General features: G+C 43.7%; 1 protein-coding gene across 8 annotated transcripts in view; it reads left to right on the plus strand.

Moving 5' to 3' along the window:
* LOC121291578 (polycomb protein SCMH1-like) overlaps positions 1–27,584 on the plus strand; it is a 260,181-nt gene that overhangs the window by 215,711 nt on the left and 16,886 nt on the right. For all 8 annotated transcript variants that reach the window (XM_041212969.1, XM_041212970.1, XM_041212973.1 and 5 more), the window contains one exon: positions 26,846–27,096. In XM_041212969.1, the coding sequence (XP_041068903.1) occupies positions 26,846–27,096 (251 nt within the window). The remainder of the gene's footprint in view (positions 1–26,845; positions 27,097–27,584) is intronic.

Below are 27,584 nucleotides of genomic sequence, written 5' to 3' on the forward strand. Positions count from 1 at the left end.
GTTGATGTTAGGGTTGGGGGAGGAGACCCAGCTCTGCCCCCTCTCTCAGCTCCACCGTTGATAAATTATCAGAAAGCTTATCCGACAACCAGCACTGGGTGTGAAGAAATGCTCTCCTATTAAATATAGGGGAGACAAAGCCATTGTCTTCAGTCTCCACCACAAACTCTGTTTTCAAGCCATGGACTCCACCCCTCTCCCTGGCAGCTGTCTTGACCCTGAGATGAGCTTCGGACCGCATGCGATGTGCCATTACTAAGACTGCCTGTTTCCACAGCTGTAAGATAATTTGACTTCACCCCTGTCTCAACTCATCTGCTGAAGAAAAACCCTTGACTATTCCAATGCACTCCAGGCCACCTCCCGCATTCTACCCTCCATTAGCTTGAGGTCATACAAAACGCTGCTGTCCATCTTGCACCATGCCCCATTGATTCATCACCCTCGACTCCAATCAGCACCTTGATTTTTAAGATTCTCCTCCTTGTTTTCAAATCCCTCCATGGTCTCACCCCCTCCCAATTTCTGTAATCTCCTCCAGCCCCACAACCCTCCAAGATACCTGCACTTATCTAATTCTGTTCTCTTGAGCATGAGTACTCCCAATTTTAATTGCTCCACTATTTTGGTGGCTGTGCCTGCAACTGCTAAGGCCCCAAGCTCAGGAATGCCTTCTCTAAACCTCTCCACCTTGCTTTCCTACTTTTATGACGATCCTTAAAACCTACCACTCTGGTCAAACTTTTGGCCAATCTGCCCTAATATTGCGTTAGGTACCTCGGTATCGAATTTCTAAAGCTCCTGTGAAGCACATTGAGAGATTTGGTTATATTGAAGGTGCTATATAAATACAAGTTGTTGTTACTTTTGAATAAGGAATAAGTCCAGTGTGGGAACACAGTGATGGACCTGTTTCTGCTTTGCCTGTACCTCAAGGTTGTCCAATGTGTGAAAGGTGACCCGGTTCACTCAGCTTTCAGACGTCTATAGTTTCGAAGTTTCTTGGTTTGAGCACCTTCCCTGCTCCTGGGCTGCGATGAGTTTTGTGGAGAATCACAGGATATGGAATTGTTTTCTGATTCTCAATTCTGGGAGGAACAGCAGTTTCTACAGAATAAGGCAAAATGATGCCAGTTGAAACTTTCTCCCACTTTGACATCCTCCACGACGCTAGAAGATTCATGTTCCTCTTACCCATCACACAACCCCTTGTGGTATGCTGCACTCTTCCATATACACTCCATCTAAAAGACCATTTTTTTTTCCTTTGCATGTTCCGTATTCTAAATGTTTAGGCTGTTCCCGTGGAATTAAAAAAAAGGGAAAACCCCCTCAATAGTGGATGACCTTTTATAACTGTGTGAACGATTTTAGCTGTGCCATTTGGCCTTGTTCTGCTAAAATCATAGAATGGTTGCAGCACAAAAGGAGGCCATTTGACCCATTGTGGCTATGCCAGCACTTTGTAAGAGCTATTCAGTAGTCCCACTCCCCTGCCTTTTCCCTGAAGCCCTGCAAATTGCTTTCCCTTAAGATAATTAGCCAACTTCCTTTTGAAAGCCGCAATTGAATCTGCGGCCAGCACACTCTCAAAATTGGTTAATGCTCAGGTCAAAGTGAGAACTGTTTTGTGTTTGTACTCTAGTATCCTTTCCAAAGTATGATTTCTGGGCCCATGCTTCTTGTGACCATTTAATGTTTTAAATAAAGTTAGAACTAAAAGAACTGTCATGTGAGATTTGCCAATTATACAGCAAGTGGACACAGTGATGAAATCTGCATTCAGTATGGGTTAGGCTTTATCGTGCATCTCACTAGAGTACAAAAACCAACCCTTGGTTGCATCATTGACCTGTCTACTGTGAATTGGATGGGTTTTAACTAAAAAAAACACAGATTTATTTCTAAGGATATAGAATTCACGAGGAGTGAAATTATGTTCAACTTGTACAAAACCCTGGCCGAGCAGCATTTACAGTATGTGCACGGTTCTGGTCTCCATACTATGATAAAGGACAGAGAAACAGTGGAGAAGATGCAAAGAAGATTTACAATGATGGTACCTGTACTGAGAGATTCCAGCTACTGGGGAGAATTGAACAGGTTTTGTTTTAGAAAAGAGAAGACTTTGGGGAATTCTAGTTGAGGTCTTTAAAGTCATGGATTGGTTGGACGGCATAGATGTGGAATGAATGTTTTCAATTGTGGGCCAATCAAAAACTGGGGACCATAGACACAAGATAGTAACTAATAAATCCAATAGCGAAATAAAGGCCAGATTTCTTTACTCGGAGAGCGGTTAGAATGCAGAGCTTTAGATCACAGGAAGTGATTGAGCCAAATTGCTTAGATGCTTTCAAAAGGAAACTAGACAAGTAGATGATGAGAAAAGAAAATAGAAAGATATGTTGAAAGGCAGAGGGTGAGGTGGATGAAACGGGAAGAGGCTTGTGTGGCGTGTAAACACCAGCATAGACTAGATGGGCCAAATGGCCTGATTCTGTGTAATTCTGTGTAACTGGATGGGTTATATTATGTGGGCTATATTGTGTGGGTATTGACAATTGAACTGCGATGCTTTAGGTGCTGACCTGACTTTGTCTACCTATCTTATTCTGAGAATTGAAAAGGAAACATCGACTGTCCCCCCCACCCCCTGCATGAAACTCTTTAATAGCACAGACAAAATTGCCACAACCGTGGCTAATTTAAGCTGTTGTGTGAAGGCCTATAAAGTACGTTAAGTATTCCTCATTGTACCCTGATAAACCAGACCGAGTTGGGGCCCCTGCCATCCAGTCTTTCTGTTTGGCCAGTTTTTTCCACCATCCTCCTCGGTTAAAATTAGCACGTGTGTGACCCAATGCTAAATATTATTCATAACATCATAGAGTAATTTGAATGTTTTGACTTTTTAATGGATTTTTTTTATCAGTACTGCAGAGCACAATCTGCTTTATTAATTGTGCCCCATTAAATCAATTGATGTCAAAACAAAGATTTTTTTTTACCCAAAAAAAGAGGCTTTATAATCTTATTGTCAGTAATTTTGAGCTTCTCTAGCAGCAAGATTACATAGGAAGACTGGGCCTAAGTGTTCCTCTATTTCCACTGCCATAATGACCATTGACAAAGCTCGCCAGTGCAACTCATTTCTCAAAATCACCTCCATGTACTGTTGTATATCATATTAACACACATCACCATTGCACGGCACAATAGGATGGAAGAGATTAGTTCCTCCCTACTGCTGCCCCAACAGCAAAACCTTTGGCCAAATGCCGCATATCAATTGCTTCCCTGGGGTCTCATTTACCATGTGCTTCTCTTTTACAGATTTTATAAAGGTATTTTTATGAGGCTATCGACCTTGTTGTGATGTAGCAGCAGAGGTGATAGGTAGTGCTAGAACTGATCCTTTATTAATTGTGAAAGCAACTGAATTGCGACTCCGGGGTAAGTTTATGCTAAATTACACTAATGATATCCATGCAATCTGGGCAGAATGAGCTAAACCAATGCAAAGATCAGGGAATTTTAAATGTAAGAACCACTTGCGTTCATGTTTTCCATAAACTGAAATTGGGTATGCTCCTAGGGTGAGATTGCAAGATTGAGCTAATGACATTGGTTCAAAAAGGCTATTCAAATTACTCTTATTTTCTTTGGCATGCAGACACTTGGAGGCACATTTTAGGTTTTTCATATCAAGGATTTCTTAATTTACTAAGAAACTGGCTAGTGTACATCACTGAAACTATTAAATGATTCAGTATAACATTTTTAAACTCCTTTTTAATGATCTTAAATCTGGTTACTCGTGAAGTGGAGTGGACCTCCTTATCAGAAATGTTTATTTTCAGCTATATTAATAAAGCTGCAGCAGGTTCCCACTCTTCAAGTACAAGGAATACTTTTCAATGCGAAGGAAAAGATGACATGTTAACGTTCTATTGTGCCACCAGATTACATTGGCTTATTGAAGATTTTTCGTTTGTGGTTATGCAATTAGTTTTATCAGGAACTTGAACTGTAAACTGATCAGTACAATATTGGCACTATCTTGGGTGCAATTTCCTGATTGCACCCAAAGTGGAAACTCTACCCCAACATGTTCTGCTAATGGGTTGTAACACTCTGGCACCAGTGGCTGCCATTGTATTTGCAGATCACAGAATCTCAGAATTGTTATGGTGGTAGAAGGAGGCCATTTGAGTCATCATGTCTGCACCGGCTCTCTGAGCATTTTAACTTAGTTCCAATTTCCTGCCTTTTCCCCAAAACTCTGCACATTGTTTCTATTTAAATAATCTTCCAATGCCCTCTTGAATGCATCAATTGAACCTGTCTCCACCACACTTCCAGACAGTGCATTCCAAACCCTAACTCCTCGCCGTGTGAAAAAGTTTTTTTTTCTCACCTTGCATTTGCTTCTTTTGCAAAACACTTTAAAACTGTGTCCTCTGGTTCTCAATCCGTTTACGAGTTGGAACAGTTTCTCCCTACCTACTCTGTCCAGACTCCTCATGATTTTGAAAACTACGATCAAGTCTCAAGATGTGAGTTTACTTTGACTGGTCTCAGTTATACTGCCCCGTAGACATGGCACTTAATTCAACCCAAGAGTGCATTCACGGGCATTGTGGTTTATGTTTTTAACTGGATACCTAATACTGCATTATGCAATGAGCTTTCACAAATCAGAGAGGTAACGTAGAGCAAGGTTGAAAAAGTGATAAGTGCGCAAACATTGTCCAGACTGCAGTTCCCTGGCAAAACCACCAGCAAAGGAGCAACAGCCAACAAAACCTGTGTTAGAACTTTATTTAGGGAGACGACAGTACTGTGCGGTATTAACTATGATAGGATGTGATTGACATTGAAGCGTCGGTAACCTGGTTTAAACAGTCTCAGCAATACTGACACCAAACCTTGTGGCCTTTCAATGTGTCTACAAAGAAAGCTTACCCCCAGCCCTGGCACAATGCCATGAGGGCAGTTGCGGTAACAGCAACTCCTCTATAGTAGTTCATCGACGTTTCTACTGATATAATCGATTCTTAGTCTGAGTAGTCCCGTAGTTTTTCTTTAATTAGTGAAGGCAACTTTTTAAAATCTTGATAATTACAAGTCCTCTAGACCTCTCTGGCTTGCCGTATTTGAAATAAAATTATGTCAATATTTGTAAGGATATGTGATAAAGGTATTGTCAGAGCAGTCTGTAGCATTTGTTGGTAAAACTGTCCCTAAAGCAAGGAAATAGGGATAATTTAGCAGCACTATTTTGTGTACCTCAATGAGTTGTTGGCTATTTGAGATTTTAAGTGAATGGAATACTTTCCAGGGTCATGAAGATCCAAAAGATTATACTCTAAGAATAATGGACAGTTGGAACGCTTCAGCTGAAGAGAGGAGGAGGAAACCAAATATTGTTAGCAGGATCATCTTCATGCATCCCAGCTGCCTTCCTGAAATGATTTCTTCTATTTTCCTGCTGATCTTGTCGAGTTGCATCAATGCAATTAACTCTAAGGTCGAGAATAAAGCTTTTGATCCCCAGAAACGGGGGAGTTTTGTTTCTCTGTTCTTCAACATCCAAATTAATATTGCTTTCACAGACACTGCAGGAACAAAGTGGCTTTGTTATTATGTTGAGTTTTAGCACTTCATGCGCTGGATATTGATTAATTCCTATTCACTCTGCCTTTGTTTTATTGAGAGATCAGTACACATGGGTTGGGTTGTGTTACAAATCATTTATTCACTGAAAAGAAGAAAGATGTACATTTATATAGCACATTTTATGACTTCTCAAAGTGCTTTAGTTACAGTGAAGTGTAGTCACTGTTATAATGCATAAATACAACAGCCAATTTGCACACATCAGACTCCTGCAACCAGCAACCTGATAGTGCCAGGTAATTTCTGGTGTTTATTGAGAGATAAATATTGGCCAAAACACCAGGTATAACATCCCTGCTCATCTTTGAAAAACGCCATGGGATCTTTTATGTACTTCTGAGGGGCAGGTGTGGCCTCATTTTAAAATCTTACCCAAAGGACAGCACCTCTGACAATGCAGCAATCCCGCAGTACTGCATCAGAGTGCAAGCCTAGATTTTTGTGCTCGAGAGCTGGAGTGGGACTTGCACCCAGGACGTGAGTGTAACCAACTAAATCACAGCTTATATTGAGGAACTAAGGTGCTGCAGACCTGGAGATTTGTTGCCTTGGGATCGGTGGATGTTGCTGTTTTCTGACACCGTGTAGAACTATGCAGATTCTGTGTTCCGTTAATTGTTTTCTTTAAAATCAATTTTAACCAGAAACAAATGCTGTTGGACAATTGGGAGTCTTGCAGTCTGCTTTTCATAATTAGTTCAGTAACTTTTTGTTCCCCTGTGTATAGTATCTAAAGTTGAGAGGGATAGCCCGTGTACTGCATGCAAAACTGTCAATCACCTTTCAAATGGAGCATGAAGTAGACTCCTTGTGGAATGCCAAAGCGCTTTGCAGCAAACACTAAACAGCCCTCAATTTTCTGGTTTTGCTTCCTTCGCAAGTCTCTTCTGTTTCCTCCTTAGTATCTTGAATCTTGCCCGTGCTGGCTATTATTCTGAGTTCTGTGTGCTTTCAGAAACCTTGTTCACGTTCATATCTGTGGGTGTCAACCCAATCGCAGCAGAGTCTACGTTTATTATCGTTCAACTTCCTCCACAGGTGCTGGCAACATGAAGCAAACTCAGTTCCATTTATCCTTCTACTTCTTTTAAGTCATAGACTCATTTACAGAACAGAAGAAGGCTATTGGGCCCATCATTTATTAACAGAAGCCTCGAGATGTTGAGATTTGAGCCCTTTTTTTTGCTAACAATGCAGTGGCGAAGAAAAACTTATCATATAATTGATAGGGAAACTGTCAGAAGCTGGTAGAAGTCCTGTTTGCTTATCTTGTGTGCAGTTCCTCTGCAATGCGATAGCGTGCCAAAATCTAAAGTATTTTTGATGCAAGAGAGAAAAGCCTGAAATAAATGCTTTTCTCAATTCCGATGTAAGGTCACAGTTCTGAAATGTTTACCCTGTTTCTCTCTCCAAAGATGCTGCCTGTCCGGCTGAGTATTTCCAGCATTTTTTTGTTTCCCATTTCAGAGCTCCAGCATCTGCAGTGTTTTGCTTTAGCGAAAAGCCTGTGTTGGTTTAATTTAGTGATCAAATTGATGAGTGAATCTGCCTGTTGTAAGCTGACTGCTGAGCTGTGAAATGAGGTTATAATGCTGCCCTGAAATCTTTGTAATGTTAAATTTGGGGTCAAGGCAGCTCAGGCTAATCCTCCTTCTTGGTAACTGCAGAAATGGTGTCATGTCAAGCTTCCAACTACTTTAGCTCCTTTAATCTAAGCAAATTTTTGGAATAACTTTCCCAAAAGCATTGTGATTGTTACTGCAGTGCAGACATGTGACCCATTGTTTTGCACATCTTATGACTTTGCTTTTACACTGGGGGCTGTATTCTTGTCTGCCATCCACCCTCCCTTAAAAATGTTGCATTAAATGTGACTGGATTAAATTTTAAATTCTCATGTGACAACTTCATTCTGAATCAAAATAATACAAAAACAGAATTACCTGGAAAAACTCAGCAGGTCTGGCAGCATCAGCGGAGTTGACGTTTCGAGTCCTCATGACCCTTCCACAGAACTGAGTGAATATAAGGAGAGGGGCGAAATATAAGCTGGTTTAAGGTTGGGGGGGGGGGGGGAGAGAAGTGGGGGGGGTTGGTGGTGTGGTTGTAGGGACAAGCAAGCAGTGATAGGAGCAGATAATCAAAAGATGTCACAGACAAAACAACAAAAGAACACAGAGGTGTTGAAGGTGGTGATATTATCTAAACGAATGTGCTAATTAAGAATGGATGGTAGGGCACTCAAGGTACAGCTCTAGTGGGGGTGGGGTGGAAAGACTAGCAGGGCATACAAGATTTAAAAATAATGGAAATAGGTGGGAAAAGAAAAATCTGTATAAATTATTGGAAAAAACAAAAGGGAGGGGGAAGAAACGGAAAGGGGGTGGGGATGGAGGAGGGAGTTCAAGATCTAAAGTTGTTGAATTCAATATTCAGTCCGGAAGGCTGTAAAGTCCCTAGTCGGAAGATGAGATGTTGTTCCTCCAGTTTGCGTTGGGCTTCACTGGAACAATGCAGCAAGCCAAGGACAGACATGTGGGCAAGAGAGCAGGGTGGAGTGTTAAAATGGCAAGCGACAGGGAGGTTTGGGTCATTCTTGCAGACAGACCGCAGGTGTTCTGCAAAGTGGTCGCGCAGTTTACGTTTGGTCTCTCCAATGTAGAAGAGACCGCATTGGGAGCAACGAATACAGTAGACTAAATTGGGAGAAATGCAAGTGAAATGCTGCTTCACTTGAAAGGAGTGTTTGGGCCCTTGGACGGTGAGGAGAGAGGAAGTGAAGGGGCAGGTGTTGCATCTTTTGCGTGGGCATGGGGAGGTGCCATAGGTGGGGGTTGAGGAGTAGGGGGTGATGGAGGAGTGGACCAGGGTGTCCCGGCAGGAACGATCCCTACGGAATGCCGCCGGGGGGGGGGGGTGAAGGGAAGATGTGTTTGGTGGTGGCATCATGCAGGAGTTGGCGGAAATGGCGGAGGATGATCCTTTGAATGCGGAGGCTGGTGGGGTGATAAGTGAGTACAAGGGGGACCCTATCATGTTTCTGGGAGGGAGGAGAAGGCGTGAGGGCAGATGTGCGGGAGATGGGCCGGACATGGTTGAGGGCCCTGTCAACGACCGTGGGTGGAAAACCTCGGTTAAGGAAGAAGGAGGACCTGTCAGAGGAACTGTTTTTGAAGGTAGCATCATCGGAACAGATGCGACGGAGGTGAAGGAACTGAGAGAATGGGATGGAGTCCTTACAGGAAGCGGGGTGTGAGGAGCTGTAGTCGAGGTAGCTGTGGGTGTCGGTGGGTTTGTAATGGATATTGGTGGACAGTCTATCACCAGGGATTGAGACAGAGAGGTCAAGGAAGGGAAGGGAAGTATCAGAGATGGACCATGTGAAAATGATGGAGGGGTGGAGATTGGATGCAAAATTAATAAATATTTCCAAGTCCCGACAAGAGCATGAAGCAGCACCGAAGTAATAATTAATGTACCGGAGAAAGAGTTCTGGAACGGGACCTGAGTAGGACTGGAACAAGGAATGTTCCACATACCCCATAAAGAGACAGGCATAGCTGGGGCCCATGCGGATACCCATAGCCACACCTTTTATTTGGAGGAAGTGAGAGGAGCTGAAGGAGAAATTGTTCAGTGTGAGAACAAGTTCAGCCAGACGGAGGAGAGTAGTGGTGGATGAGGATTGTTCGGGCCTCTGTTCGAGGAAGAAGCTAAGGGCCCTCAGACCATCCCGGTGGGGGATGGAGGTGTAGAGGGATTGGACATCCATGGTGAAGAGGAGGTGGTTGGGGCCAGGGAACTGGAAATTGTTGATGTGACGTAAGGTGTCAGAGGAATCACGGACGTAGATGGGAAGGGACTGGACAAGGGGAGAGAGAAGGGAGTCAAGATAACGAGAAATGAGTTCCGTGGGGCAGGAGCAGGCTGACACGATCGGTCTACCGGGACAGTTCTGTTTGTGGATTTTGGGTAGGAGGTAGAAGCAGGCCGTCCGAGGTTGGACGACTATCAGGTTGGAAGCTGTGGGAAGAAGATCTCCAGAGGAGATGAGGTCAGTGACAGTCCTGGAAACAATGGCTTGACATTCAGTGGTGGGGTCATGGTCCAGGGAGAGGTAGGAGGAAGTGTCTGCGAGTTGACGCTCAGCCTCAGCGAGGTAGAGGTCAGTGCGCCAGACAACAACAGCACCACCTTTATGAGCGGATTTGATGACAATGTTGGGATTGGACCTGAGAGAACGGAGTGCAGTAAGTTCAGAGAGAGACAGATTAGAATGGGTGAGAGGAGCAGAGAAATTGAGACGACTAATGTCACGCCGATAGTTCTCAATGAAAAGATCAAGAGAAGGTAAGAATCCAGAGGGAGGGGTCCAGGTGGAGGGAGAATATTGGAGGTGGGTAAAAGGATCCGTTGAATGGGGAGAGGACTTCTGCCCAAAGAAGTGAGCACGGAGACAAAGATGGCGGAAGAAGAGTTCAGCGTCGTACCAAGCCCGAAATTCATTGAGATGAGGGCGTAAGGGTATGAAACTAAGTCCTTTGTTGAGCACTGAACGTTCAGCGTCGGAGAGGGGGAGGTCAGGGGGTATGGTGAATACATGACTGAGGCTGAGATTGGAAGATGGGGTGGGGACAGAGGGACAGACAGGGGTGGAGGGTCCTTGTTCTCAAATGTTCAGAAGTGTTCTGTGACCAGGAGACATGTTCTCGCATATGGTTCTATTTGAACACTAAAGTTAATTTTACATACTTAGTTACAAGCTATTGAGGCCAATTACTAATCTGTGTGTGATTATTAGATCTCTTGTTTTGAACTCACTTGCGGTAGCACATGGTACCTTTTGAACTTTGCTAATATTTGTTCTCTTCACAACATACTTGTACTGGCCTTATTGGTGATGTGATATTCCCACTAAATGCTTGCCTGTGGAGTTGCTTGTGGTTTAAGAAGGCAGGAGTGTTTTACCATCTGATGTATCATGTTTTATCCCATTGCTCAGATGTTACTGTACTTCTTTAAAACCACACTTCGAACATATAAAGCCCAAAGGTCAGTCACAATACAGTTGTATTGGCAAGAGAATTGTGCAGCCAAAAACCTTGTAAACTTCATGCTGTTGGTCAGAGGCGCCCATCATTAATTGATTAATTTGCTTTATATAAGATAATAACACAGTGTGATGTCGGGAGTGTGACTAACAAACATATGCCCAGAGACCAATGCAAAGGCCTGTTCCAAAGAAGAGTCATATTGGGCTTGAAATGTTAACTCCGCTTCTCTCTCCCTGGTGCTGCCAGTTTTCCAGCATTTTCTGTTTTTTATGAAACAATATGCTTTATTGCTTTGTTGTATACAGTCTTGTGAAAGTGATGTTGATCTCAGTGTATCTCTCCATCTAATTTAATTTAGCTGATACCGTTACTCTAACTGACACCTGCTATAGGCCAACGATACATGAATCCCACAGCTCAAAGAGAGGGAACTGATTCCGTTTGAGTTCAGTTTTAAGTGAAACCTCAATGATTGTGAAGAATCATAAAAATTAGATTCTGGACTGCTGTCCTGATGCTGTGGAAGGCTGACAGCTGCAAGCTTGTTGCTCTCAGCGGTCCATTTATTGTGAAAATTGCCATACACTCACCAGTAAAATAACGGAAGGGGTCATCAACAGTGCTATCAAATGGTACTTGCTTAGCAATAACCTGCTCACTGATGCCCAGTTTGGGTTCCACCAGGGCCACTCAGCTCCTGACCTCATTGCAGCCTTGGTTCAAATATGGACAAAAGAGCTGAACCCCTGAGGTGAGGTGAGAGTGACTGCCCTTGACATCAAGGCTGCATTTGACTGAGTGTGGCATCAAGGGGCCCTAGCAAAACTGGAGTCAATGGGAATCAGGGTAAAGCTCTCCGCTGGTTGGAGGTCATACCTAGCACAAAGGAAGATGGTTGTGATTGTTGGAGGTCAGTAATCTCAGTCCCAAGACATCACTGCACTGGTTGCTCAGTGTAGTGTCCTTGGCCCAACCATCTTCAGCTGCTTCATCAATGACCTTTTTTCCATCATAAGATCAGAAGTCGGGATGTTCACTGATGATTTCGCAATGTTCAGCACCACTCGTGACTCCTTAAATGCTGAAGCAGTCCATGTCCAAATTCATCAAGACCTAGACAATATCCTAGCTTGATCTAACAAGTGGCAAGTAACATTTATACCACACAAGTGCCAGGCAATGGCCATCTACAATAAGAGAAAATCTAACCATCGCCTCTTGATGTTCAATGGCATTACCATCACTGAATCCCCCACAACAACATCCTGAGGGTTGCCATTGACCAGAAACTGAACTGGACTAGCCATATAAATACAGTGGCTACAAGAGCAGGTCAGAGGCTAGGAATCCTATGACGAGTAACTCACCACCTGACACCCCAAAGCCTGTTCACCATTTACATAGCACAAGTCAGGAGTGTGATGGAATACTCTCTGCTTGCCTGGACGAGTGCAGCTCCCACAACACTCAAGAAGCTTGTCCAGGACAAAGCAGCTTGCTTGATTGGCACCACATCCACATATTCGCTTCCTCCACCACTGACACACAGTAGCAGCAGTGTGTACCATCTACAAGATGCACTCAAGGAATTCACCAAGGCTCCTTCGACAGCCCCTTCCAAACCCATGACCACTACCATCTAGAAGGACAAGGACAGCAGATAGATGGGAACATCACCACCTGGAAGTTCACCTCCAAGTCAATCACCATCCTGACTTGGAAATATATCGCCGTTCCTTCACCGTCGCTGGGTCAAAATCCTGGAACTCCCTCCCTAACAGCGCTGTGGGTGTACCTACACCACGTGGACTGCAGCGCTTCAGGAAGGCAACTCACCACCACCTTTTCAAGGGCAACTAGGGATGGGCAATAAATGCTGGCCCAGCCAGTGAAGCCCATATCCCATGAATGAATTTTTTTTAAAAAACTTGCATTAAGAGTTAATCTAGTCTGCTTCTTTGAGGTGAGGTCAGTTTGGACGCAGTTTGGATTTTTCGGTGTGTAAGATAGACAGAGAGCATTGCCAGAATAAGACTATACTTCCCAAATCCTAAAGAAGAGCAGCCGTAATCACATTTGAACCTTGTCACAACAAACTGGGATAAGTTAAAAGCCCCTGTCCGTTTGAGCTGACTGACAGGAGCCACATTGTCCTGACACAAGGAGCCATTTCAGCCAATTCACATGCATCTTGATGTGTGGAATTTATCTTCCCTGTGTCAGCCTCATGTTACATGAATGTTGCTACCTGCGTTTAGAAGGGGCTTTTTTTTTTTAGAAATTGCTCTAACTTGCCCGATATTTGTACCTCTGCCAGTATTGGCGGTCCCAGATCTATATCAACTAACCTGCTAATCTATGCGTTTGCCTCCTCAAATTCTATTGTCCAAGGCTCCACTCTATTTTCTGCAAGGATGGACGATGTTAATGTCCTTTTGGATCAGTCTGATCCCAGAGATCAACGTCCCTTCACTTTATCAGATCTCAGGGTCATACAGCAAAGCACATTTGACAGAAATAACATTCTCTGTGACATGCAGTTGCCCTTGTCAGTTCTTCATTCTCTCCTTGGTTTAAATCTCTGCCTGGATCTGCTCTTTCAGACTCAATTCTAAATCATTGTTTAGGAGCAGTACCATGAGAAATTGAGCAGCGTGTAGAAATTTTCAGACGGCCTTGAGTTGTCATCAGGTTTACAAATGTAAGGTGCTGACTTTGCGTAACGGGGTGAAGTTAACTCCCAATATTGTACAGTAGGATTGAACTTCAAGTCAGACAGTGGCGTTTGATTATATAAGCCTGCTGACCATAGCAATTTTTTAATGGAACTATCTGAAAACAGGAAACAGCTGGCACCACAGGCTCCACCTCCTTGTATTTTATAGAATAACGCTGGTCAACACATGTTTTGAGACAAAAATGCAATGCAGGGGTTGCTGATGTACTAAATGTACTTGATGCTCGTATTAATTAAATGCTCATAGAAAAAAAATAACTTGTGATAGGTAATGTGAGCTGCTTTGCTGGCTTATAATGCAACTTTTGTATTGATTTGATCATTTGCACATCAGATTTTATAATTATATACATTTTTAACGTCTAGATTCTCTAAACATTCTCTTCCTTTCAGTTAACTTCCTTATTCCCTTCATTTAGTGTTGTTTTGCTACAGAACACGTTGACCTTGTCACAGGAGAACGCAATGCATCAATGGGCATGTTCCCCAAACAACAGCAAGCAAAACTGTTTAATCATTTTAAAGAGATGGGTGAGGATTGAATGATCTGCCAATTGCTTCACCCTCAACTGTAAAATACTACTGGCTATTCTAATTTTCTAAGGATCTCCATGAGTGATTGTGATGGGGGTCATAAACTATACACTGTATCCTCATAGAACTTAAAGTTGCATCTTTACAGTTCCCTGTTGGATACTTTTTTTAGTCTTAGATTTCTCTTTGTATGTGGCTATTCCTGCTGTTCACGTGTTAAACCTCACATTCAGATTAGATTGAATGCCCTGTGTTATTTCATCACATGAAACGTCTGGTAGTATAACCAGCCTCCTAATAAAATGCTCACAGGTTTCAAACAGTAAATTAGAATCAGAATGACGCACGTGTGTTTAATTCCAGATGTGTGAGGCTCTCGAATGGTTTTGGACTAGGAGGACTTGTGAAAATGTCAAACCAGCAAGAAGTGCCCACATTTGTCCATAATTTTGACATGTTTTATTGCGTATAAAACCCCTTTTGCTGTTTCTGAATAACACTTGCTGCACGGTGTATGGTCAAAAACAAAGACTTGCATTCATATAGCATCATTCACAACATCAGGATGTCCCAAAGCATTTTAGAGCCAACGAAGTACTTTTAAATGTATAGTACTGTTATAACATAGGAAACGTGACAGCCAGAGTGCACGCGGCCAACTCTCACGAGCAGCCATCTGTTTTCTTTGTGGTGTTGGTTGAGGGATAAATATTGGCCGGGACACTGGGGAGAACCCCCCTACTCTTTGAAATAATGGGATCGTTTACAATCACCTGAGAGGGCAGGCGTTGGGTTTCATGCCTCATCCGAAAGACAGTGCAGCACTTCCTCATCTCTGCTTTGGAGTGTCAGCCTTGATTTTTGCGCTGAAGTCCTGGGGCAGGGTTTTTCAGGGTTTTTTTGGCGGGCGTGGTGAGTGGGCCCGGGATTGGCCAGGAAAGGGACCGCCGCCCACGATCGGCCCCTTGACCGCGATTTCACGCTGGCTGGCCGACTAACGCTGCGGGGGGGGGTAGGGGTGGGGGGGAGCAGGAGGGGGGCGAGCGCAAGAGTCTTGCGCGGTCTCTGGGGAGCGCGCACTGAAAATTCCCTGAAGGCAGGGAGCTGCCTCAGGGCGCTGAAGAATTTTAAAATCAAAAATAAAGATTTTGAAAATCAGGAGAAAAAAAACGTCCCCACATAGGACTGGCTCGCATCAACATAAACAGAATAAAAATTATGTCCAAGCGTTCTTATTCTTTTCAGATTAATGACGGAAGGAAGCCCCATCCCACCCGTGGATGTGGCTTCCTCAAAATGCAAAGGCCGCCTGGCCAACTTTCCCACCCGCCAACCGTAAGGCTGGATGGGCGGCAAAAAAGTCGCAGTTAATTAACACTTCAGTGGCCTTAAAACAGACCTTCTTAATTGTCAGCGGGCGCGCTGCTGACCCTCGCACACGCACGCCGACCTGTGATATCACGCTGGTGCGCGAGGACATCAGGATGCTCGGCCAACGTCGTCGCGCACTGTTTCGTGCTCGGGCGTGTCCGGCACGCGTTTCCCACACGCCGAACGGAAAATCCTGCCCCCGGAACAGGACTTGAAGCCGCAGCCCTCTGACTCAGCGGTGAGACCGTTACTAACTGAACCATAACCTGAGTCCACTAAGCGTCAGCTATCTGACATCTCTTATAAATCTGCGTGTCCTCCCAGTAAAAACAAAGACATACGCTTCCCCAGCATCTGTCATGATCTCAGGGCACCCCGAAGCTTTACAGCCAATTAAGTACTTTTAAGTGTTGTCATTGTTGTAATGTAGTTAAAAGTGTGGATGTGTGTGTTGGGGGTGTGTGTGTGTGTGTGTGTGTTGGGGGGGTGTGTGTGTGTGTGTTGGGGGTGTGTGTGTGGGTGTTGGGGGTGTGTGTGTGGGTGTTGGGGGTGTGTGTGTGGGTGTTGGGGGTGTGTGTGTGTGTTGGGGGTGTGTTTGTTGGGGGGGTGTGTGTGTGTGTGTTGAGGGTGTTGGGGGTGTGTGTGTGTGTGTGTTGGGGGTGTGTGTGTGTTGAGGGTGTTGGGGGTGTGTGTGTGTGTGTGTTGGGGGTGTGTGTGTGTGTGGGGGGGGTGGGTGGTTGGGTGTGTTCAGATGGTGAAACTGCCGGCATGCTTGGGTATGGTAAACATTTGGAGTTCAGCAGTATATGAGCTTCCTAATTAAGAATTTCAACTCCTGCTGTACCTTGTCCCCCACCCCCACCAAATTCCCTTATTTCTTTACTGACCAGCTCATTTAACTTGTGCTGTGGTGAGTGACCTTCAGCTGAACCTGAGCATGACTGTTTGGAATTGATAGAACTCATTGATGTGATTATGCGTGGCTGTTTCTGTTGGAATTTGACATTAATGATATCTACTAAATTGACAAATGGTATCTAACTGAGCAGCACAATGTTCTTGAGAAGTATTTTGCCCTCAAATAGAATGCAAAAAATGTAGTTAGCTAATACTATAGGCACGTGTTAAATCTTTCAGTAGTTCATGTTTTTCTATCGCAATGTATTCAGCTACTTTAAAATTCTAATTAGATCTTCAATGACGTTTCTTGGCATTCTGTGAAAACTTAGAACTGATGATTATTAATACAGTGAGAACATTTACAGTCCTTCAATACAATGATATATGAATTCCAAGAAAATGATTCTCCCTCATTATGCTCCATATTTTGATGTCAAAAATCCAATATGATGTCAATAATCCACACATCCAGACTACTTTTAAAAAGGAACAATTGCAATCAACCAGGTTTGACTTGAATTTTAAGGTAACTGTTTTTACATTGAGCTGAAGTGTGTGAGGAACTTCGATTAATATTTACACCGTAAGCTGATTGGACAGCAGAAGTGCTCTATGTTTGCGACTGGAAACATTACTCTTTCACACCAAAAAAGCACAATTCCATTTTGACACCAGTTAAAGATTTGTGCAGGGTGATGACAAAAGGTTCTTAAATGGGCACCATAATTCTCTGGTGGCAGGGTAAAAAGCACATGGAATTTAAAGCATGTCTCCTGTCTTTCTCATTATCTCTCTCTCTCTCTCTCTCTCTCTCTCTCTCCCCCCTTACTTACCTTTGCATTCCACCCCATTTCCCTTGCTGGAGATAATTATTCCTGGTAACAATAATTAGTCTCTGTTTATCTGTCATTTTTGATCTTATGTCCGAGAAGAACCATTTGAACCAACTTATCAGTTTTCAGCTTATTGCTATTCTCATACATGGAGCATCGCATCTTTCCCAGCCCTTGACACTGATCCGAAAGCAGCATACGACTTGTGAAGCATCCCAACCTCCCTCGATCATTTAGTGAATAGCTCGGAACACAGTCAATAAAGCTCCCAAGGTTGATCCCTGTCCTGTGTTCAGGTAGCTGATTTCAGCCAGGCTGGGTGTAGGAAGTGCTACAATTGGACTTGATGCTCCTGAGTTAGGGAGCAAAGATCAGCCAAGGCTAACACTTCCAATTGCTGTCTAACAGCCTCACTGGATATGGACACTCCAGGGAATACAGGACCAGAGTGATCTCCTGGATTAGTTCCGATCACCTAGATTGATCGGAAAGGAATTTCCCAGGCATTTTCCTACAAGTTGGCCTGGGTTTTTCTGTTTTTTTCAATCCTCCTAGGAGGTCACGTGACTTTGGACGAGGGTTGAGAGTGTGCCATATTGTGATATGCAAGTGTGTGGGGCAAGTTGGATGGGTGTCTTTCTGTCATATATTCATTCATATGTTCAAGTGTGCCAACAAATATTGGATCCAATGATGATGCCCTTACGGTCAAGACACGCGCATTGAAGTTCAAACATACATCTTGGTCCTTGGCTGACATACCAGAGGTAACCATGGAACTGCACCCAGGAAAAAAAATCAGCTCTTTCAAGCGAGAGAGCTGAAGGGTGAGGGGTGGTTAGGGGGAGGGGAAGTTTAGCATCAGTTGGAATCTGACTGATTTCCTACACTGGAAGTGTAGGGTATTGCCAGCAACATTCTCTGTTTGAAATAAAATGTCCTTCGTTCACTGAGCTGTAAAAGGCTACAGTTAAATCCCTTGAATGAGAGCCAAGTAAAACTTACTCAAACCTTTGGTCAGTGGTTATTTTAAACCAAATTCCTACCCAGCCCTCTTCCTGCATTCAGCAGGCGAGGTCATCAAATGGCTATGTGAATCAGATTTTAATTGGCTGACAGAGGGGCATTTGAATTGGAGCCCGACCATTTTGGTGAACTTAAATGAGTATCTCAGTGATCCATGAGCTCCTATTTGCTGAATAGTTAGAAGGCATTTCCTGCTCATACCTGCTATCCAAACCAGAATGTCATGTTCAGTGATGGGGGTTGTTCTCAGGGAAGAGAAGTCAGCAGGAATTATCTTTCTGATTGCTACTTACTAACGCTGGCTGCAAGCTCATGGACATGTAGACATGAGGCGAAGTTAAAAGATTTGGCCCTGATGCATGCCATGGTGGGGCCCACACTCACTCTCTAAACCATACATGAAGAGTGGCCAATGGACAAGTCGCTGGAGAAATGTCAGAAAGATTGACCTGTACCCCACCAATAGTCGGCTGTCCCCAGGAGAGTGGAAAGTTGACTGATAGTGATGACAAAGTAAATGATACATTTAAGGAAAACTTCTCTATGCAGAGGGGGAGAAAAAAGACTTGCATTTATATAGTGCTTTTCGCAACCACCAAACGTCTCCAAGTGCTTTACAGCCAAAAGGTATTTGTTTTGAAGCATAGTGACTATTGTAATGTGAGAAATGTGGCAGCCAATTTACTCACAGCAAACTCCCACAAGTACCAAAGCGATAATGTCCAGATAATCTGTTTTTGTGAGAGTGAATTGAGAGCTAAATATTGACCAGGACACAGGGGATAACTCCCCTGCTCTTTGTCTATGGGATCTTTTACATCCACCTTAGAAGGCAGAAAATACAGTTTAATATCTCATCTGAAAGACGGAATCTCCGACAGTGCAGCACTCCCTCAATGCTGGACTGAAGTGCCAGCCTTGATTTTTGTACTCAGGTCCTGGAGTGGGTTTGAACCCAGAACTTATGACTCAGTTGAGAATGCTATCAACTGAACCATAGCTGACACAAACAGAAGGAGCAGGTCCCACTGATGACCTGAGCCAAACAGCCAGCCATTCTTAATTTCTTCACACCCTCATATTCACAATCCTGAACATCCAACAAAATAGATTTCAAAAGAAATTTCAGCACCGTTTACTTTTACCTGTTAGGCAATGGTTAGAAAGATCAAATAAACCATTTAATTTCTGTGGTGTGATGATGGCCATGCCCTTATCAGATACTCAAGCAAAACTGGAATAGCCCCTTGAGTTTGATCCTCCATTCGATAAGGATTTAGAATTGCATTGCCTTCGTGGATGGATACAGAAGATCCCATGGCATTATTTCAAGGAAACGTAGGGGAGTTCTCCTGCAGTGTCCCAGCCAACATTTATCCTTAAACCAGCAGATTATCTGGTCATTAGCACTTTGCTGTTTGAGTGACCTTGCTGTGCACAGATTGGCTGTCATGCTTCTTGCATTGCAACAGCGACTTCACTTCAAAAGGGCACAGTTGACAGTAAAGCACTTTGGGACACCTTGAAAGATGTTTTATAAATGTACATCTTCCCTCTTTCTACAAAAAGCTGTTCTCTTTCTACTAAAAGCTGTTAGGGATTCTGCCTCCATCATTGTTTCTGTTTGGACAACGCAAGCCCCAACAATCCTCTGTAGCAAAAAAAAAGTATTCTTCTAACCTCTCCAATTGTTATTTTTGAGTGCAATCTTGAATTTTTCCCCACCGTTCACTAACTTACTGACCAGTGAAAATTGCTTTTCCTCATAATGCATAGAATGGTTATGTAGAAAGAGGCTATTCAACCCATCGTGTCTGTGCTGGCCCTCTGAAGGGGCAGTTCGCCTAGTGCCACTCTCCTGCCTCTTCCCCGAAGTCCTGCACATTCTTCCTTTTCAGATAATGCTCCAATTTCCTTTTGAAAGCCTCAATTGGCCCTGCCTCCACCTCCATTGCTGATTAATGCGAAAATGTTTGAAGATTTCAAAAACTGCATTGGTACCAGGATGCAAATTACTAAAACTATGCAAAACTATTACTGGCCTTAATGCAACAATGTGTCATGTATCCACGCTAACATTATAGATTAGAGGTTTACTGAGGTTATGCAAGCATTGTAACATCCATGTGAAGAATGCTGTTGACGATTATGAAGAGTGTACTGTACACGACTGTGGACCAGAAATAAAGTGATTATTTTCTTGCAGTTGAAATCCGAACTTGCTAGTCAGTTTTAATCAGCGTTTCAGTTGATTTGCCATGTGTTTGCATTGTAATGCTGAAGAGAAGCATTGGCTTGGGGCAGATTTACCTATTATACACTCAGTCAAACATGATCAGAAAAGTTCATGAACTTCTGGATGTTAAATTGCAAGAAAAAGGAGGACATTGTCACCTAAACACTTTGGGTGTGCTTCCCTTATTTCAGTAACTACATGTTCAGCTCTAACCCCTTTTTATTCAAGCCCTTTTGCCATTTTTAATGAAAGACCTTTTTTTTTTCCCTGTAGATTTTGGCAGTTAGAAGAGGGCCAACCTGTTAGTTGTAGTGTATATACATAAATCTCTCTGGAATGTGCCAGCAGGCATTTTCCAACATACCGCGTGTGTATAAACAGCTATTACAGTGTCTGTGCCTTGAGCCCATTTCGGGACAAAGTTTGTTATGTGAGTGCTGGAGGAGACTTGCCTGGAATATTATTGTTTCAAAAAAAGTTGACAGCAAAGTGAAAGCTGAAGAGTCCATCTATCGATGTGCTGTCCCTGCCGTGTGTCTTCATTCTCCCCTCCTCTACAGGCTTTATCCGTGAGGTAGCCGAGCACTTGGCTGGTATGTTCTTTCCTTATTGATGTGAATTGTGGTTTTATCCTGTGCTGCCCGTATTTGGCACGGTGATTTTTAATGTGAGCATTGCTGGCCAAGACTGGTGGTGTGTTAAGTCATTGTGTCTTTATCGAATTTGAAGGGCGCATGACTTCTACGGACTTTGAGTTGTGCTCCTGTACATGAGAGTATCTCACAATATCCTTGGAGTATACGCCCTGATTTTGCATTTTCTGCCTGTTTCTGTAATTGGGTCAGAGCTTCTTCTTTTACTCGACTGGTATCTGTTTCATGGACTTTGGACTCATTCGCAATATCCTTATAATAAAGAGCAAACACACAAGAAGAGAGTTGTTGCCAAAACGTCGCAAATGGTATGTTTTGCCTAGAAAATAATGTCTGTTAATGTTGGGGAACCTTCACCTCTAAGAATATATGTTCCTGGGAACCGTACAAAGCTTGCTTTTAATATATTTATATTGGTTGGCCCAGAATATCCTCAATCTTATTTACACCAAAATTTACACTAGTTTCTGTACTGACCTTGCTGTGGAACTTGTGTCTAAATTTCCTGTGGGGCGGAATTTACTGGTGTGAAGTGAGTGCAAATGCAGTGTTGCTTGGAGGGAACCTGAGGGAACTTGCAGAGCGCTATAAAAATGCAAAGCGTTCACCGTTCTTCAGAGTGATATTTGGAAGCTAATGGTCTACTACTTTTGTTAACTTATCTTTAAATTTCTTTACCCATCGTGGGCAGAATTTAGTTCTGGCGATGGGGGTCCTGGCAGGAGCCCCGCGTCACCCCTTTTTGTGAAGGCCCCGCCGCATTATGTGCAGCCTGCCCCCAGGATCAGGGAAATCTACCCCCACCCCGAGACCTGCCAGCTTCTTCATGGCTCGGCAGCGCCTCCGGAGAGGTGGTGGCCGCTGCTGGGAATGCACCCACTTGAGGCCCAGCACCTTTCTTTATTCATTCGCCGGATGTGGATGTCACTGGCTAGGCCAGCACATGTTGCCCGTCCCTAACTGCCCTTGTTCAATCTTACAATCACAGAACAGTTACAGCACGGAAGGAGGTCTTAAGGCCCATTGTGCCTGTCGCTGAGGGACCCCAGGCCACAGGCGAGTGATGTCAGCAGAGGATTGATGGGAGGTGTGGGGCGTGATGAGGAATGGGAGGGGTGGCAGGCAGCAGGGGCAGGGTTTTTGATTCTGAGGGCCCCCTTCTTCCCAATGACGGCCCCCTCAATCAGGCACTCGATGTGCCTTTGAACTTGGCCTTTGCCCTCCACCACCACCACCACCCTCACCCCCCCAGCCCCAGGGAGTCCGCATGCTACTCCAGTAGGGTTTGCTTTTTGGACCTCTGCATGTCAAGTGGCCCCTGCCCCCACCACTGGGTGAATACAGTACCAGCGTTGGGGGGACCAGGCCTTTAAGTGGGCATTAATTGACAAAAAACCCTATCCAAGTAACGGAGAAGGGATTGGGACAAAGGGTTGGTGTATGTGTGAAGTCAATTATAATTCTTCTGGACTGAGGCTGATTTAAGGTACTAAGTTTAATTTGCAGTACCAATCAACGTAAATCCAAACACTTAATTACGATGCTCAAAGAGATCTTGTTTCTACCTAAGCCTTTGACGCAGTATATTGTATTATCTCGTGGCAACAGCAATTGTGTTACTGACTATTCTTTTTTGTCAGCTTTGTTACTAGTAGTACCTTTGGGATTTAAATTAATTAAATGACAGTCTCACAATGTAGAATGACTGCGAAATCTCTCTTGCACTAACTCCATTTCATGGTGTTTCCAGGACTACCCAGAATTTTGCGGAAGTGATTAGTCAGTTGTCATGGTAACTTGAAGCAAGATAGGGAAGACTGTTACAGCATAGTTCATGCTGTTTATAATGAAGGTGGAACTAACTCGTGTAGATGTGCCGTCATTATTTGATACTGGCAGAGAATGGAATACTCTCTTTTAATAGTGGATCAGGCTGATAAGCTGCTTCAGATGCAGGAGAGAAGTTTTAGGTAAGTATTGAATTATCACATGGACTTGCCTTGTCTTGTTAATTTCCGTAATGAGAAATGATCCCTTTTGCTTATTTATTTAAGGGATTAGTTTAAAATTTCTCATTACCTCAGATATTTTCACCTTGCATTTAAATGGGGTTTTATGATATGATATGACAGAAGTTGTCGGCTGTCCCTCAATTTGAGGATGGTGTTTACTCAGGGTCACAAGCTTCTGCCTTGGGTCTTCATGTGACTGAACAGGTCGATTCTCACCCTGCAGATCTTTGGGCACACGGGGTAGGATGTCTCGTGAGGTAATAGGATCTGGAGTGCAGGATTTGCTTCCCTTTCTTTCCTCCTTTGCCGCTGTTCTGCCTCACCATTAAGATGTTGCGACTCAAAGCGTGATACAGCTTGGTGGACAAGTGTCACTGTTTTGAAGGATTGGTAGCAAGCTCCTCCCAGTCATTAATGTCAATGCTGCTGCCCTTCAAGGAGAGCTTCAGAGTGTCTTTGAAGCATTTTCTTTGTCTTCCCAGGAACATTGGCCATTTGAGAGTTGAGAAAGGAACACAGGACCAGTTAGAGGAGATGGTTTTCAGCCACCCAGACACAATGTCCCGTCCATCAAAGATTATTTTACAGCAGCTTGTGGAGCTGGCTTCAAGAAGGACACCAGTGTTTGTTCGATGGTCCACCCATTGAACCCGGAGGATATAGCTGAGGCATTGCTGCTGGAATTTCTTTAGTGCTCTTATGTGTCGCTGATACACAGTCCAGGTCTCACTTCAGTGAGTGAGTGAGGTGTCAACAACTGCTCTGTACACTAGGACTTTATTGACTTGTCGAGGTCTTTGTTGACAAATACTCGCTGCCGTTGAAGGCTGAGCTGGTGCAGCTGATCCGGTGTTGGATCTCTGAGTCATTGGTTGGCTTTTGAGAGAGGTGGCTGCCAAGGTATGGGAAATGTTAAGCACATTTCAGAGCCTCTCCTTCAACATAAAAGGGAAGTGGAATATTTGGCTGACCAGATGTGGGTTAATATGAGTTTTGTTTTGGCAACATTCATGGACAGGCTGAGATTTTGTATACAGAATTGAAGAGATCAAGAGTAGCTTGCAAATCTGGTGCAGTTGGGCAATGACACTGCAGTCACCCACAAACTATAGGTCATGTTTGTCTTCTAGTCAGTTTAGTTTTGGCATGGAGGCAACTGAGGTTAGTTTTCCAACTAAATGTGTTTAATACTGATATCAGAGGGCAGTTGATTTTGATGTGAATAGCCACTGTCAGGTAGATTGTTAATCACTTGGGGGTTATCATGCAGCCTTGCTTGACCCTGACCTGGATTTTGAAGGTGTCTGTTTCAGACCTCCCACACGAGACCAAAGCATTGGACTTAGTAAATTACAAGGCTCTTGGATGTCCAAGAAACTTCTTCCCAATCCTGCTAATGTTTCCATGATGATATGACTGTAACTATATTGGGTGGGTCTATGGAAGTACTGCACCATAACATTTTCATTTATTTGGAAAAGATAAAACTTACAATTACAAGTGACCTATTTTAAACTATTTTCTTGAAGCAATGTAGATCTGCTCAAGGCTGTTTGGAGTGTGTTAATTAAACTTATAATAATCTACCTGTTACACAAAATAACCTCGAATAGATTTTAATTGTTGATGATCAGTAATTTCCTCTCTTGGATCCTGCCCTAACCCTCTTCACACCAGTTCCTAAATGAGCAATCTTCCAAGCATGAAGATTCTGAGATGATGGTTACTTACCTTCTCCATCAAAGCTCTAACCATTAGCAACTTTGACGGAATTAAACAATTGTCAGCAGAAATCTGGCTGCACAAAAATTGTGCTACTCAAATGAGCTATTTGAGGCAAAGGTCGATAATTACATGAATGAGAAAGGAATCAAAGGATATGGGTATGGCCATTGAGTGAGATCAAGTAGGGCAGGAGGAGGCTTGTGTGGTGCATTAACACCAGCATCGACCAATTGGGCCAAAAGGCCTGTTTCTGTGCTGTAAATTCTTTGTAATTACATGTACTCAATGACATAATACACAAATAAAACTGTGCTGCTCAGCTGGCTCTCTCTTTGGAAAAACTTATTTCATCCATATAAGTGCGTGGCAGTGATTTGCCTAGGGGCACATCCTCAGCTCATTTCTCCACACCTCACGGTCTTATGTTTTTAATTTCAATAAGCATTGAGCACTATGATTAGGGAGGAGAGTACATGAGATGGTTTCCCACTGCCTTGTTCATGTGTTCCTAAAGAAAACACAAGCCTCCTTCCCAAAGGATCGTATTCCTGTAAGCAGCCCTTGTCCCTCAAGATTCTAGCTCTCCCCCAATCTCCACCGAAAATTCACAATTTCCACAGTTGGCCGTGACTCGTAATCAAGAGCATGGGACCTGTACCTTGGTCTGGGACAACCCTCAAAGCCTCCTGAGATCTCGAATGACCCTGCTACTCTAGTATAAGTGTACTTTCTATCCATTTCCTCATCCTTGGACCTGTATTGGTGTGAAATACACCTTCAACATCCAGGTCAGGGGCAAGCAAGGCTGCACGACAGCCCCCAAGTGATTAACAATTTACCCGACAGTGACTATTCACATCAAAGGTCAACTACCCTCTGGTATCAGTATTAAACACCATTTAGTTGGAAAACTCTAACCTCAGTTGCCTCTATGCCAAAACTAAACTGACTACAAGACATGACCTATAGTTTGTGGGTGACTGCAGTGTCATTGCCCAACTGTACCAAATTTGCAAGCTACTGTCAATCTCTTCAGTTCTGTATACAAAAACTCAGCCTGTCCATGAATATTGCCAAAACAAAACTCATATTAACCCGCATCTGGTCAGCCAAATATTCCACTTCCCTTTTATGTTGAAGGAGAGGCTCTGAAATGTGCTTAACATTTCCCATACCTTGGCAGCCACCTCTCTCAAAAGCCAACCATTGACTCAGAGATCCAACACCAGATCAGCTACAAAAACAGAATTACCTGGAAAAACTCAGCAGGTCTGGCAGCATCGGCGGAGAAGAAAAGAGTTGACGTTTCGAGTCCTCATGACCCTTCATGTCGAAGGGTCATGAGGACTCGAAACGTCAACTCTTTTCTTCTCCGCCGATGCTGCCAGACCTGCTGAGTTTTTCCAGGTAATTCTGTTTTTGTTTTGGATTTCCAGCATCCGCAGTTTTTTTGTTTTTACCCGATCAGCTACACCAGCTCAGCCTTGTATAAACTACGACAGCGAATATTTGACAACAAAGAACCCCATGTGTTCAAAGATCTGCTTTGGGAATGCCCAAACAGTTCAGGATGGACTTCCATCTGACATTTCCTGGGCTCCATTTACTGTTCTAGCATGCAGTGCCACATGAGATCAACAACTCCGGAATTATGAGCAGGAGCCCCTTGCTTAACTGCTGGGTGACATGATACAGGAACGGGGTAGACCATTCCACCCCTCAAGCCAGTTCCGTTATTCAGTGCAATCAGGGTTGACCTATTTACCTTTGTTCCTTATCCCTTCTTACCCTTGCCTATAAAAGTCTTAAACCTTCAAAATGAAATCTTGGTGAAATTGTTGTTGCATTGGAAACAGTATGAAATAGTGCTAGTGGTGTGCCGTGAATAAGGCTTTTAGTCCTAGTATGGAATCTTCTAACATGTTTTGCGATGGGATGCAGACAGCTGCCCTTAATCAGAGCTCTGTAATCCAGCATAAAATGTGAGAGTGCTCATCATGACATCTAGCAGATGAATGAGCATAAATTGAAAATCAATCCAATTTGTTTTGTTTCTCTCCCCCCCCCCCCCCCCCACAACAGTGGTCATCTCAAAGAATCTGTCCACACCGCCAGAAGTGAATTCGGAGAAACATAACATGCAGGCTTCGGTGGAAGTCATAACAGAGCAACTTCCAGTCCAGCGTGGCCGCAAACCTGGGAGGAAGAGGAGCCGCGTCGGCCAGGCAGCCTGTGTACATAAATCAGAAATACAGCATCCAATCCCGTCACCCGCCAAGCCAGTGGAACCATTAAAAATCCCAAAGAAGAGAGGGCCAAAGCCTGGGAGCAAGGTAGCTCATTTTAGGATAGGCAGCTGGTCTGCCAAAGCATCCTTCCATGCTGATTGTATGAAATATTTAATTTGACGTAGGTGAGCCGTTGCCTTTGTTTTTTTAAGCATGTAATTAGGAGCAGCAACTCTTCCCTTCTTACTGCCACTGCCCCAAGCATGGTTTACCATTAAGGCTAGGTAACTTCAGAGAGTGAGTTGTAAGATTTAGGGGTGGGCAGTACATGTGGCATTGTTCATATTCAAGAACAAGGAAAAATGTCTAACTTCATCGTGCGGTTGTCACCCAAGAATCATTGTTGCAGTTAACAAAGGGAGTTTGAGTATTGCTAGAACTGTTATCGGGGCAGAAAATTACAAACTGCAAACATTATAGAAAGTTCTGGCTACCCTGTCTAATCATTGAAATGTGTTTAGAATGCTCCCTGTTTTAAATGTCCTATGTCCTATAATTTTAAACCTGTGTGCATTTTTAGTATTGCAAAATTC

Source organism: Carcharodon carcharias, chromosome 19 (genome assembly GCF_017639515.1).
Source record: "Carcharodon carcharias isolate sCarCar2 chromosome 19, sCarCar2.pri, whole genome shotgun sequence".
Classification (NCBI taxonomy): domain Eukaryota; kingdom Metazoa; phylum Chordata; class Chondrichthyes; order Lamniformes; family Lamnidae; genus Carcharodon; species Carcharodon carcharias.